The sequence below is a fragment of the Atheta coriaria genome, unplaced genomic scaffold, assembly GCF_025399875.1.
Source record: "Atheta coriaria isolate IRGN ID8LTWV9N9 unplaced genomic scaffold, Caltech_Dcor_3.1 hic_scaffold_9_pilon, whole genome shotgun sequence".
NCBI lineage: Eukaryota > Metazoa > Arthropoda > Insecta > Coleoptera > Staphylinidae > Dalotia > Dalotia coriaria.
This window is the reverse complement of record NW_027045451.1, coordinates 9101636-9116378: the sequence shown is the minus strand read 5'-3', so window position 1 is coordinate 9116378 and position 14743 is coordinate 9101636. Positions and strand designations below refer to the sequence as shown.

The following is a 14743-nucleotide window of genomic DNA, read 5'->3' as shown; positions in this document are numbered from 1 at the left end:
TCTTCTCTTTCTTTGCCTTTTGTGGTTTGAGTATTTGGTAGTCTATAAACTCGGGGATTACAAGATTACAAGATTTTAATGTTCGGCCATAGCGACTTGTTCCCACAACTCCTGTAAAATAAGCAATAAACAATAAGAAATTATGTTTTGTGTACAAAAGTTTAACTTACTTGGTTGTATATTGGTTATTGTTGAGATATAAAATGAATTTTTAGTGGATTCAGCTTTCTTTTTAGAAGATTCGGATTGTGATGCATCAGGTGACTTTCTTTTGACAGGTTTTTTCGTTTCTTTATTTTGTTTTGCAACTTTTGGCTTTTTTTTCTGTTTGCTTGGTGGTATAACTGCTTCAACCTCGGGAATTGCCTCAACATTATTATCATCAACTGGTTCTTCAACAGCTTCAACTTGATCCTGTAATTCAACAGCAGGTTGAAGAATAGTTTCCACCTGCACCTCTACTACATCCAAATTTTCTGCTGGTTTAGATTTATTAACAGAATTTCTAGTTTTTACATTTGCTGTAGTGGATTTTGCACTAGATAATCTAGTACTCCTTGTTCTTCTACTAGAAACTTTAGGAATAGATACTTCTTGTATCCGTGGCGATGCAGGAATCTCATTATTAATTATCTCCTCAGGTTTTTCCTGCACATGTAAGTCTGGTTGCCTATCCTCTTCAATTTCCACAGGAACAACCACTTTATCTTCAACTTGAAGAATATTACAACTCTTTTTGGATAAAAGCTTGCGTGGTGCAGGCACAGGAGTTGGTCTCTCAGCTTGATTGAGAATATCCTGCAAAAACATCAATGGTTCCCGCTTCTTCCCTGATACAGATGTATTACTATTCACAGGAAACAATACACGACCTGTACTCTTCCGAGATTTTTCATTTTCTTTTGTTTCAGTTGTGGTAACTTTCAATGGAGATTTATTATTCACATCAACGTCCATTTTGTTTTCAGACAAACCTATTATAGGCATTTTGTGCTTCACTGAATTGGTAACAACCTCCTCCACTTCCATGTCTCCAAGCAGTGATTGCACTTTTCTATTCCAAGATGTGTCTAATGGTTTATGAATATTATTAATAACTTGTGGTGTATTTGATATTTCTACTGTCGCAGGTGGTTGGTAATCATACACATCAAAATCATCGATTGGTGCTCTTGATGCTTTCGATTTGCGACGTGGCTGTCTTTCAATTTTACTCAACTTTTTTTCTAGACGTTTTAGACGTTCGTGAATATCAGCATCAACTATTGGTGTTTTTTCGGAATTTTCGCATTGATTTTTTCAGATTTCTCATTGGCCACATTTGATATTCTTCTATGTCTTGATTTATTACTGTTATATGTGTTTATATTAGATTGAGACACAATTAAAGGATTCTTAATAACTTCTGGAGTATTAGCATGATTTGCACTTTGTTTTTCTGATTTTTTTGTGGCTTTTGAAGATTTTAACGACTTTTTACGTTTGTTTTGATCTGGTTTCTTCACTGTAATATTACTAAGTACTTTTATTTCAGATCCTGCCCTAACTGGAGCTGATTCTTTTGGTTTATCAATGATTTCATTATTTTCAGGTTCAATATTTGACATATTCCATTCTAATTGTGATTTTCTCACCGCATGAAACGGTGTGCTGGCTGGAATCTGTGGAATCTGCTCCGGTGTAGATTTTGGCTTTATTAATTAAAAAAGGATTTAAAGTTTGTTTATTCGTTGTAATATAAAACATACCTCACTCTCACTAACCGGTGTCTTTTTGTGTTGTTTCTTAATGCGTTTAACTGTATTTTCTTCGTCTGATGAGGTCAAACCCGCTGAACTGATTGATAGTCTACCTTCTCTTGCCAAGTTAATAAGTACATTCCTGATTACACATTTAAATCAAAATAAAATATTAGAAGGTTTAAATAAAGTATATATTTTCTTACGGATGCACAATGCGTGTACGTTCACGCGTTGTTTTCTTTGGACGAACCATTATTGCTGTTAATTCACTTGAAATCACGTACGAATAAAAAATATAAGCAAATTTTAACCTTTAGATGACAAGTTGTTGGCGCCAACTGCCACACTTGCGGACCGTTAAGTTTTTAAAAACGCGTCGGTGGTGGCGCTGCAGTCGCAGACAACAACCAATCAGCGCAGGTCTAACAAGATGGCTGCCTCTTTGGTGATTCGAATTTAATTTTTTACATTTTTCTAGTTTATTCGTAAAAAACATGTAGTTACGAATAGTTGAGAAAACAGAAACATTCCTGAAGTAGTGTGGGGCATCTGGAAGGTTCAATTTTGAGGCATTTTTGAAGGTAATCTTTGTTTTGCAGTTATTAAATGTTTTTAAAGAAGAATAATAACTTCCATATTGTTATCTATGCATTTTCTGCCTTTTTTAATATTCAGGGGGTGGTATAATGGGTAATACATACGTTAAATAAGTAAAATAAAAGCCCCAGCAAGTACTACTTAAAATTATCTGTATTTGTCTGTAATTTTTAATATAATTTTATTTCTCCACACAACGCTTAAATTGTTTGCACCAGTTTTGCTCGACGTCCACGTCCGCAAATGTCAATTCGCAATGTATCACTACAGTTCTGCACCTAGAGTGTAATCAACACGTTTATCGATTATCGAATATGCATCGCGGCCGGCCAGTTGTGGCAGGCAACATCGATTAAGAACCGATCACATCCAAAACACAACACACGTACGCAGCTGGGCATACAAATTGTAAGTAATACGAATCGTCAAATAGCGACCTAGAGCAGCGGTACGCACACATGTAATCAATTAATTAAATAAGGAAACTATCGTTACAGGGGTTAACTATGTACAAGTGTGTCTGTCGACATTAAAAAAAAAAAATCCAAAAAGAGTGAAGCGTTTCGCGATTGCTATTTTTATCCTCATCAAAACTCATGAAACAAGCTGCGCGCAAATGAAACACTTCTCAGAGTTCGTCCAGGAGAGTGAGAAAAATATTTTTGGTTTGTTTTTCGGTTGTAGTCGCGCATCCATATGTGCTAGATACAGATTAATTAGTTAAGATAGAATATATATAATCACAGTGTTTATACGAATTGTTTTCAGTAAAGATTTCCTCATCCGTAGCGTCACACGATCGAAACTTAAAGAACGACAGCCACGACCACCGCCGGCCATTTTGTAAATCGAAATTTGCATCAGTTTCAAAGTCAAAGAAGAAATAAACAAAACACAGAAAAATTGAAGAAAATCAAAACGTCAGAAGAAGTAACGTGGCAACAACTGGTCTCATGTGAGTGTGGCGGTGACGATGGCGACAAAAAGGCGTCTTAGCTCGATCATGACTCGCCGTTACCGCTGTCGTTGTCATCTTCTTCGTAGTCGGACCCGTCCGATGGGTCATCGTATTCCTCATCGTAGTCGTCGTCATAAAAATCTGTCATTTCAACTTGTGAATCGGACGTGTTTGGCTTCACCTGCGTCTTGATACAGTAGTCTTCAAGTGTCAGCGGGACTTGTATACCATCTCGCTCGGCTTCGGCTCGTGCGGCAGTTGCTTGTTTCCTAAAATTTAAAAATTATCAGTATATTAATGCTCTAGTGCACTAAGTGGCACTTTAACAACGTTTATTTTTCTACTTCCACTTTATATCCACGTTTTGTTTTTGTATTTCAACTTTTTCTTTCTAAAATTTCGAAATTTGTTCGCGCACTACAAAAGCGTGGAAAACAGTGGAAATTGAAAAAATAATGTTTTATAATATTATGCGCACCTAATAATGTTTTCATATTCCTTATCGCTGCCCTTCGACTCCCGCCAGCGGCGATACATGACGGAGGCATCAACGTTCGCCGGTGAGAAGGTGTTCGGCTCATTGAGCAGCGAGATGACGCTGAGCAGGATGGTGCGCACGTTCTGCGTGGGATTCCATCGCTCGCAGGGCAGTTCGCCGCTTTGGGGATCGTCGACGGGCGGATGGAGAATGCTGATACACAAGTCGCCATTCTAAAAATTAAAACACAAAAATCACTATCCTGGTGGGTAAGAGTAAGAAAAGGTTATTTGGTGACATTTTAAGGTTTCACTGCCCTAATTTACACAAAATACCACAGCGATTCATTAAAAATTGCGATAAATTGTGCAATTAATTAAAAATGGGTGCTTACATCACTCGAGTCATAGTCACACGGTGTTTTTGGACTTTCTACTCGATTCTAAATTTACCAACGAGAATATGAGTATGAGAATAATATACTTCATCGGTATTGTATATATTTTCGAGTATACAGAGTGATAAAAACGTTTTTCTATGCGTTTTCATGTGTTTGTGATCATTTTTGGTGTTTTCTTGTAAAAATACTTAAAAACAATCGCATACCAAACCATATTCTGCATTATTATATAAAATATTGGTAAATTTCTAGCGCTGTATAAGTTTAAAGGCCCTTGGAACGCGGAAAGCGAAATTTCCTCTGCGTGAAAATCAGGTCAACGGGACGAGGACAAAACTTCCCTTGCAAGCGTCGCCTGGACCTGCGCCCTGCTAGCACATCGATAGATGCAAACTTGCAGATTACCAAAACATTTATTAAAATCAAAATTTATATTTTAGCAGTCATTGACACCTACTATAATTTTATTAAAAAGTAAGAACTAACAAGTGTAAATACCTGCAAGTACACAACGTACTCCCAGGTACTTACTTACGTAAAACACGTGTGTATAGCGCTATACATTTCGAAAAAGACGGAACAACCTTGGGACCAGGCCGCAGCGCTCGAACTCTCGGTGCGGTTGGTCTGCTTTGTGCTTTGTGAAGCCGCGCTATGTATCGACAAACTCGTTCAACAACACGGCACGTTGCAAGGCTTAAGACTACTTCCTTCGTGGTCTTTGCCTTCTTTGCCTTCCTTGTACGTATGATATGTACATTCATACAATTACATTCTATTACTACAGCAATACATTAGTTTTATGCGCTGTTTTGTAATTATTTTCAATTTTTTTCATTGCATAAACTTGCAAACTAATTTCCACACCCTTCAAGTTATATTTTGGCAATAAAAAGTAGCCTATGTTATTCTACAAGGTTTAAATTATATCAAAACCAAAATTTATCAAAATTGGTTGAGTGGTTTTTGAGTTACAGCGTCACAAACAAACGCATTTATATTATTATATTTTATTATGATTGCATGACGCCAATTCAGTGAATCGAGACGTTTCTGGTTCTGCAAACCGAACGAAATCGAAATTCACTTCACTTCGCAGCAATCCGCATTAATTAATTAATTAGTTTTTATATTTAATCCTTCGAAATTAATCGCCTTAAGCTTCCTTATAGAAAGTCATATTAAACGCTTAACTATTGATTTCATTTAAATTGAAATTTAAATAAGAGCGCCATCTATATTTCCAAATCATAGAATTTCTTACTAAATCGAAACATTTGAACCGTTTAAAGTTAGGTTTCAACTTCAGTTTCCTAGCGTGTGGCGGTGGGATATCGTACGATTTCACTATTTAGAAAGCGTGTTTTTTGCTGTTGCTTTTCCTATTCTTATTCTTATTCTTCACTTCTCTCGGTTCAACTCGAATTTCTTGAATCTCTTTCAAGCTGCCTTTGAGCTCCATGAGCGCCGAGGTGCACAAAGCATGAACTTCGTGTTTCTTGTTGGTCTTTATTATATACTTCAACTTGTTATAAACTTCAACAGTTTCCACACTTTACTCATTCTTTGTGTATTTGTATCGGTTTTAGTTCCAATACGTAATAATAACAATAACAAAGCATAAAGCATACAACGTAATGCAATAAATAATTTTAAAAAAGTAGAAAAAATCCATTACTACATTTAAATTGGATTTAATCAGAGGAATAAGATAATATATTATGTAGGTGAGACAACTTCATCTTTACATGATAAAAAATAATCATTTTTGATTGTTTTTTAAATTTATCATTAAAATCTACTTAAAAAATGATCAAAATCAATAAAATAAGGAATCTGTAGAAAGTTAGGCATTATTTACGAGTTATTATGAAATAAATGAGGTATTAAATTTTAAACAAATATGTTAAACGTAAAATATTGTTAATTTTGAGCAGAAAATTGAAAAATATTAAAAACAAATTGCTTCCTTCAGTAATTACCTTTAATTTCGTGTAACAAATGAGAAAATAATTGATTTTTCCACTCAAGTTATCGTTACGTTAATTATTTTACTTGAAAATATTTCTCTTGCTCAAAATACTGTTAATTCCTTTTTTTTTTCTTTAAAAAGTTAAAATTTCAACCAATAATTCAAACATTTTATGAAAAATTTAAAAAATGTGTAAATATTAAATATTATTCGGCAATTTCAAAACATAAACATAAAAAATATTATATCTTTTAAAACTTTACTTAAACATTTATTTCTATAATTATAAAATGTTTATTTCATTGTCAAAGTTTGTGTTTCCATAACTTTTACTTTTTATCCAACGCGCCGACAATGGAATATTAAATAATCAGCACATTAATTACGTAAAACCACATTCTGCATACATTTAACTTACAATATTATTCCAGATATAAACTTATTGTGTGGGTTTGATTGTCTCGCATTGTTGCTGCATCTTTAATACTAACTTTCGACTGTGGCTGTCCCAAATTGAACCGAATCCAAATTTTACGCCTCACATTCGCCTATTGTTTGCATTACAATAGACCGATACGTTTTCGACATGGAATTCCGCATAAACTCCGAAACAAAAGCCCGACATTACAATTTTACACAGATTAATTGCATTTTTGACACTTTCTCAATGCAAACAATCGGGAATTAGTCATGTAAGGAACGTTTCATTGCAATGGTTTAAGTTTTGAGTACATTTTAGCTTTTATTAAAGGAGGAAACTTAATAAAATGTTGAAATTTGAACTATTTTGTTGATTTATATTAAAATACTAGCTGTTGCCCGCGACTTCGTTCCGGCTGTGTTTAATAAAAATGTAATTCGTTTTTACTCTCTTGTTCTAGACATACTCGTAGTAAGAGTCAATTCTATCAATAAGATTAGCAATTTTAATTTAAAGAAATTATGCATATAAAGTTTTGTCAATAATGCACTTCAGCGCGCCATCTCGAATTCCACTATTTAACTATAACTATGATTGAATCTCAATGTCAAATTTTATTCTATAGAAAAGAGCTGTTTTGAGGATTTTCCCGGCAATTATTCGAATTTTTCTCACAATTTAAACCTTCCCTAGACCTCCACGGATAATTCAAGACCAAGATAAGATAAATCCGTTCAGCCGTTCTCGAGTTTTAGCGAGACTAACGAACAGCAATTCATTTTTATATATATATAGATTCTGTGTAACAATGAAAAATATTTTAATTTCGAGCAATTATGAGCTAGAATATTTTTTCAAAGACATGGCATCGATGGTAACATTTGAAATATTGTTGTAATTATGATCACAACATTCCTACAAATTGCAATGCTAAATTCTATAACTTAAGCACGATTTTTCAGCTAATTTCTTGGGGTTCACATGCAGTTACAACAAAATTATTTAAACATAACACAAGTGAATACAAATAAGCGACGCGGAATTCATATTTAGACTTCAGGAAATATTTACTGGCATATTTACAAAAGTAATTGAGTTTATAACCAGCGCAACAAAAATTAAACAGATATTTGGTTATTTTCTTGTTCTTAGATGTAAGAACACCCTGTATAACCTGATAAAATGCATGCTGCTTTTATTTAAATGTCTTCATTCCTATTTACACTAAATTGAGTTCGATTTGTGTTGTGTTTTGTTTCGTTGCGAGTGTTCTACTTCTAATTAACAGCGTTTTGTCGCTCCGACCAGCACACAACTGGCGCAACTATTGAAAGCAATTTCGCAACTACACAGACAATACACACAATATTGTCGTGAGCACAATAACGCACGTCTTTTGTTAATCATTGTCTTTGCTCCCGTAGATACCTAGATACAAAATACATACACGCGAAAGAGAAACCAATGCATCAGCAGCAAACAAAAACAACAATAATTTAAATATCTACTAGTAATTGCAATCAGTATTTGTATTTGAAAAGAATAAATTGCCTAAGTGACATTGCAAATGGCATTGAGGGAATTTATACATGGAAAGAAAGCCGCGCATTTCTTCTAGATAATTACTACGCGCATGTGTTTTCCAACGACAATGCAGGTGATGATAAAAACCAGTCACATTGTTACTAATTGCAAAATAGTCCGCATAAAAAGTCAATTACATTAACTTCAATGCTATAATTACACAATTCACTTCACAGACACAGTGCAGTAACATATTTTCATCCTTACTAATATTATAAATGCGTATGTCCTGATGTTTGTTACACTTTCACGCAAAAACTACTTAACCGATCATCATGAAAATTTGTACACATATTCTTAGTGGTCCCCGAATGGTTATAGGCTACTTTTTATTTAATAAAAAAAATTATTTTTGAAATAAAATAAAGAAATTGCTTAGCCAATAATACCTCTGCATCTGGCTATTTGACTACTTTAACGCCATCTAGCATTCCAGCAATGAAGCTCAAACCTAAGTACTATAGTACCATCACACTGTATTATCACACTGTATTACCGACAGCTACGTCAACATCAAATCCAATTGACTACACTATGGAGACTGTACACTATACTTCCATAGACTATACTTTCAGCCATTTTAAACTTCCCGCCATTCTACTTCATTGTTACTTCTTCTGTGACTACAGACACGTACGGAAGCAACTGCAATATTTTAGATATTCGCGAACGAAGCCGCGGGTTAGAGCTAGTAGGTTTATAATTTGTTATTGATTTTTGTTTTTCTATTCATATTACCTAATATTTTATTGATACAAACATATTGATGAGTACCATTATATAGAACTATCAATGACATTGTCAAGGTCAGTTCAAAAAATCTTATGGCTTATCTTGTTGAGGTGTGCGCGAAAATCATAATCAATAATTAACAACTATAAGTATGCACTAGAAAATTAATTAAACAATACTGCAACTAATCTTATCATGAAGTACCTGTGTCCTTTGACACAACTTCAATTGACGCGTGTCACTATTACCACAAACAAATATCACGCGAGTATATTTTTCTAAAATTTCATAATTGATAAATCGATTACAGTAATTAATAAATTGTTTGAATGGTTAGAATAGTTGACTCGTTTTAATATCAAAGTATTATAAAGGTGACCTTGCCCCGTGCGTACACCCAAGTCACCCGGGTGAACTTGACAGCAACCGCCTCAAAACTCCACCGAAACACGTGAACCGCCTTCGCGAACACGCGCCGCCACCGATCGTGTAATCACACTCCATTCATTCGACTGGAACACAACCCAACTGCTTCATTTTACCTTTGATGACTCAAATTGAACGTAAAATGTATAAAATATACGATAATTAAACGTACAAACCTGCGAATTTATATAAATTCTAATTAAAGTATGTTTGTTACTCTTTAACAGAAAAACTATTCGAGTAATTTTGATAAATTTTTATATAGAGATAGTTTAGATCTTAAAGAATAACATAGACTACATTTTGTACCAAAAAAGTACCATACAGGGTGTTAAATAAACAATCAAAGTTGTTTTTGAGATTAAATCGTAGTTATAATTACATAAATCAAATATAGATGGCGTAAAAGTACATTATTATCATTTCTAACTTCTATAAATCAAAATTAAAAATATTTTTGCACATAATTCATCGTAAAAACCAAGAAAATACTAAAATCAACGCTGATTTAAGTCACATAACATGTTTTCCTGAAGAAGCAGATGAATACCCATCCTAATACTGCGAGAAACTCTCCGACTGCAATGATTATGATTGCGCTATTTACACAAAGTTGATTTATTATGCCGTCGAAGCAAATTAGAGATTCATGCGTCACTAAAATAATAACAGTCGGAGTCGTCAGGGGGGACGACAGCGTACAGCGTGCAGTGTGCGTGTTCCTCCGATATGATTCGTTGATTACAAATCGATACGAATTCTGAATAATTTCAGAAATAATTCACAACCGCGCGCGGCGACAAGAAGTGTCCTTGCATGTGACCACCAACCACCGCCACTCACGGTCACGTTTCTTTACCAAATCACCAATAAAACTATTATTAAACACGCAGTACTCACCTCATAGACGTTCGGATGCCAGACTTTGGTGAGGAATCGAATCGTCGGCGGCGAGTAGGGATAATCCTGTGGGAATTTCATGCGAGCCTGCAACAATTTCAAATATTTTGCGAAATTAGATGAATTAATCGAAAATAAATATAAATCATGCAGACCAAGGTCGAAATTATCTAAAATAATGAAGTTGCTTCCGTACGCGTCTGTAGTCACAGAAGAAGTAACAATGAAGTAGAATGGCGGGAAGTTTAAAATGGCTGAAAGTATAGTCTATGGAAGTATAGTGTACAGTCTCCATAGTGTAGTCAATTGGATTTGATGTTGACGTAGCTGTCGGTAATACAGTGTGATGGTACTATAGTACTTAGGTTTGAGCTTCATTGCTGGAATGCTAGATGGCGTTAAAGTTGTCAAATAGCCAGATGCAGAGGTATTATTGGCTAAACAATTTCTTTATTTTATTTCAAAAATAATTGTTTTTATTAAATAAAAAGTAGCCTATAACCATTCGGGGACCACCAAGAATATGTGTACAAATTTTCTCGATGATCGGTTAAGTAGTTTTTGCGTGAAAGTGTAACAAACATCAGAACTTTCGCATTTATAATATTAGTAGGGATGTTGCGTACAAGAGACAAACACGTGGATTGGGCAATTGGTTCAACGTGTTCTTATCGCAATCATCCGAAAACATCGACAAGTTGATAACAGAATGTTTGATTATACAAATATTTACGTTGAATCATAAGGCTTCCCGTTGAAATTTAATTTCGTCCACGTTTATGGACAATTAAAGCCGAATAAAAGTAGAATAACCTTTAAAAATGGCGGATATTAATTTATTCTTTATTTATTGACGAAAATTTTAATTAAAATCTTAGAAAAGACAAAAAATGTTAATAAAATGAACATTTTAGCCTCTTTATAACACAATAACGTAAAATTTACGAGAAATAAACTAAGCACGCCTGAGTAATGTTAAAAATTCGAATGAATGTATGTTTGTTACTCTTTTACACAAAAACCATTCAACCGATTTTGATAAATTTTTGTATAGAAACATTTTAGACTTTGGAGAAAGAAATAGGCTACTTTTAAAGGGAAAAATGCAATAAATTAATAATATTTCACATATAATTTGTTAAACATGTGTTTATTACGGTTATTTCTTGTAATTTCATCTATTTTTCCATAAAATTTTGCATTTTTGAAAGGATTTTAATGAATTTTGACTAGAAAATGCATAAAATACAAAGAAAAACATCATTTTCTTATGTAAATTTAACTTTTTGTACAAAATCTACTGAAACTTTTCAAGAAATCAACAAAATTTAATTTTTTCATTAATTTTTCGCAGGTAAAATAAGTTTTACTACCAAAATACAGCAAAAACAGCAAAACCTAGTGAATCATTAGATTTCCCGTTGATTGAACTTCGTTCATAATTATATACAACTATCGCTCGTGCGTTCGACTTCTGGAAACTTTTCGAAAGCAGCGCGCAGCGCACCGCGCAAAACCTAAAAATATACGCAAATTAGAAAAACCAACGAACGCCTAGCCGAAATCCAACCAAGATGCTGCGTGAATCTGTAAATAAACAAAATCCGCGAAAAACAAGTATAAACACATCACAAAACAACGCTCAGCCATTGTTTGATGCGACAAAGAAAGTCGAAAATAACGGTTGAACTCGCGACACGTTGTGCAGACTGCACTTAACCTAGAAACGCAAATAAAGTCAATGAAACGCACCGAAAATCGCAGCTATAAATAAAACAAAACACGTTTTACACTCAACTCTACAAAACATACGCAAGCGGCCATTTTGTAAACAATCCCAACTAGTTTCGAGTGTAATTAAACAAAAGACTAGGAATAACTGACTCACAACACGCGCATAACTTAAAATAACATAAAATATTCTTGCTGGAGTTAATTATTTATAGATTGAATCAAGTTGCAAGCTAAACACCCACTTATACTGCGGTTAGTAACAAAAACAAACAAAAAATTTTTGTTATTTCTTTGTGGTTTTGCAAATGGCGTCCGGGCAGTCAATGCCCCTGCAGCGCGTTTCGACAAATCAGCTGTTATTGTGAATTTTACCTTGAAGCAGCCACCCATGTAAAGTGTGTCCGGAGGGCCGAAGATAGCGACTTCCCACTCGAAGAGGTTCTCATCATTCACGAGTTTCACGCAGAAACCTTCGACGGGTTCCTCTTGCAGTGATTTATACTCAACGGCGAGCGCACGCAGCGCACTACTGTTGCCTCTCGACGCCATCTTCAGAGTGGTGTAATCCGTGAGTGTCTTTTGTTTTTGAATCAACACACAGCAAACAAACACGAAATATTATCCTGTGTGGTTGTTCGCGATGCAAGATATTTCTTTGTCCTTTGTTCGAGCACTGATGTCTGTGTCTGCTGATTCACTGCGAACGAGGAAGCGATTACGCGTCGTGTGGCTTCTGGAAAGGTGAGACCTCAGCCGAGGAGACGAGTGACTACGAACGTGACGCCATTGCACGTTACGTCGCGCGCGCGGTACGCGTTAAATGCGTTCTTTTTCGATCCGCACAATCTGACGAGAATACACGACGCTGTGCTGCGCTAGGGGCCCTAGGTTCGTCCTGCTTGCTTGCTCGCCCAACTCTGCCGACAGCGGCGCAGTTTCGAGTGCGCCGTGTAAAGCCCGCAGAGCGCTCTCCCACTGTTCGGCAATAGACACGCACACTATTGCGATGAGCGCTATTTTTATGCCGCAACACGGACGAATGCGTTGATTATCAACCTTGTGTACGCTGGGGAGCTTCTTCGAACGGCGTGCGGTCAGGCGAATGACGATCACTGACAAATGTTTTTGTTTGAGTTGTTTGAAGCGTAGTAAAATGCAAAACAAAGCATGTATTTTGGGTTGCCTAACTTAAAACTAAACATATAACATAATTTTTTACAAAACTACACAAAATAAATACATTTAATCATATTAAAGCAATAGCGCTAATTAAAATAATAATAAATTTTGTTTTAAAAAAATTAAAAATTAAATGCAGAAAATAACAATCAAAATGCAAAACCCTGCAGGATCGTATCACGGGTTGCCTATTAAATGTAATCTATATGATCTGATGTGTTGACCTTGAAATTTGTCCTGCATACGATTTTATTTTGAAAGCAATGTGAAAATTTACAACCTCACAAAATCCAAAGTTTTCCGATCATTGTTTACATAATTTTCTCATGCGTCCAAGATGAATACGCTGCGTGCCACGACGAGAAACCTGCACATCCTGCACGCTCGTAACGCCTGCGCCCCTTGCGCCAATCAACTTCTAACCTCAACCACGCAACCAGAACACCATCGAAATTTCGACAAATACACATCACAAATAGCGAAATTCAATGTGACCCAACGAAGATATTGTAGTAATCAAAGCGATGATGGCAATCGCAGTGGTCCACCCGCCGTGAAACTGCCCGCACTCATGCAGTTTCCTGAAATAGTTTGGCCTTCACTGATAAAATCAATCAGGAATTTCATTCTTGCGACGTTTATTGTCCGTCCCTACCTTGATAGAGACTTCAATCTGCCGGATTTCGTCGGCGGGGCGAAACATGCTTTGGAAGTAAGTAAGTTTTTGTTGGTTTTAGGTGAATTGTGGATTTATAAGGTTGTTTATAGGTTGTTTCTAGTCGATTGTCTCAAGGTGACACTAAAGGACTTGAAGGTTTGGTGGAAGGTGATGTTATTCCCAAACTGGCAAACTCGATTTCTCTCATGTCCATGATGCAGAGGGAACTTATTGCTATTAATAAAGAAGATATTTATTTTTCTTTTCCATACCAGGCAAGTTTTTCACTTTTAAACTCAATAAACAGCATAAATTCAACAAAAATTTATGTTTTTTAGCATAAATTCCTTCAAAATGTAATTTTTTTCTAATATTTTCAGATTGGGATAATGTTCAACGATGACGATGAAGGCGATGATCAAAAACGTTTCGTTGAGATAACAATGGTGTTCCACACACTGCGTGGACTTGCGCAGATGCGAGCACGTGGTGAAGAGCCGCCATTAAACATGGGAATGTTGCCTGAGTACCAGAAACGTATCTCCATCTGTAATTATCGCTTCATTCGTGAGTACACCAAGGGTGTGGAAGGCGAGTGGACTATCAACTTGCTGAACCACTTCCGGCCTACCGATTCGTTTCCGGAGAATGACTGATTTGCTTAATTTCATACAAATGTTATAAAAGTTCGTACAAGTTGTGTACACTTTGTGAAAAATGTTTGAAAGAAGAATTATTTGTATAAGAATCTATTAGTTTTGTTTTGAAAGCAATAATAATTAAAATTGCTGGTTTAAGAGTAAAATTAGTTAAATATTAGTTAATTTTAGATTGTTTTTAGTAGTTTTTAGTAGTTTTAAGTGTTTTTTTCATTGAAAATGATTTTGTTATTTTTGACATATTGGTACACATTGCGCCATCTAGCGGTGAAGTTTCCAAGTTTCTGTTGTTTGTCATAATGT

General features: G+C 35.2%; 2 protein-coding genes and 2 long non-coding RNA genes across 4 annotated transcripts; 2 read left to right on the top strand and 2 right to left on the bottom strand.

The window, feature by feature from the left end:
• Positions 1 to 259: 259 nt before the first annotated feature.
• LOC135799566 (uncharacterized) lies at positions 260 to 2097 on the bottom strand. The gene is made up of 3 exons (XR_010550025.1): positions 1946 to 2097; positions 1749 to 1881; positions 260 to 1691 (listed from the first exon to the last, which is right to left on the bottom strand). It is a non-coding gene; the product is annotated as an uncharacterized lncRNA (long non-coding RNA).
• On the top strand, positions 2023 to 2616 carry LOC135799567 (uncharacterized). The gene is made up of 2 exons (XR_010550026.1): positions 2023 to 2162; positions 2221 to 2616. It is a non-coding gene; the product is annotated as an uncharacterized lncRNA (long non-coding RNA).
• LOC135799561 (ubiquitin-conjugating enzyme E2 R2) lies at positions 2475 to 13040 on the bottom strand. The gene is made up of 4 exons (XM_065312707.1): positions 12317 to 13040; positions 10211 to 10297; positions 3776 to 4008; positions 2475 to 3566 (listed from the first exon to the last, which is right to left on the bottom strand). Exons 1-4 carry the CDS (start codon positions 12491 to 12493, stop codon positions 3341 to 3343), a joined length of 723 nt encoding a protein of 240 aa, XP_065168779.1. The 5' UTR covers positions 12494 to 13040; the 3' UTR covers positions 2475 to 3340.
• Positions 13041 to 13320: 280 nt separating this feature from the next.
• LOC135799560 (uncharacterized) lies at positions 13321 to 14586 on the top strand. The gene is made up of 3 exons (XM_065312706.1): positions 13321 to 13835; positions 13892 to 14056; positions 14162 to 14586. Exons 1-3 carry the CDS (start codon positions 13461 to 13463, stop codon positions 14435 to 14437), a joined length of 816 nt encoding a protein of 271 aa, XP_065168778.1. The 5' UTR covers positions 13321 to 13460; the 3' UTR covers positions 14438 to 14586.
• Positions 14587 to 14743: the final 157 nt, after the last annotated feature.

Excerpts from the sequence above, each read along its gene's own strand:
- LOC135799561 (XM_065312707.1), bottom strand. The coding sequence starts at position 12,493 with ATGGCGTCGAGAGGCAACAGTAGTGCGCTGCGTGCGCTCGCCGTTGAG. Across the intron at positions 10,298-12,316 it reads ACATGGGTGGCTGCTTCAAG|GCTCGCATGAAATTCCCACA; the intron begins GTAAAATTCACA and ends AAATTGTTGCAG. Across the intron at positions 3,567-3,775 it reads GAATATGAAAACATTATTAG|GAAACAAGCAACTGCCGCAC; the intron begins GTGCGCATAATA and ends TTTAAATTTTAG.
- LOC135799560 (XM_065312706.1), top strand. The coding sequence starts at position 13,461 with ATGAATACGCTGCGTGCCACGACGAGAAACCTGCACATCCTGCACGCT. Across the intron at positions 13,836-13,891 it reads GGGCGAAACATGCTTTGGAA|GTTGTTTCTAGTCGATTGTC; the intron begins GTAAGTAAGTTT and ends GGTTGTTTATAG. Across the intron at positions 14,057-14,161 it reads ATTTTTCTTTTCCATACCAG|ATTGGGATAATGTTCAACGA; the intron begins GCAAGTTTTTCA and ends TAATATTTTCAG.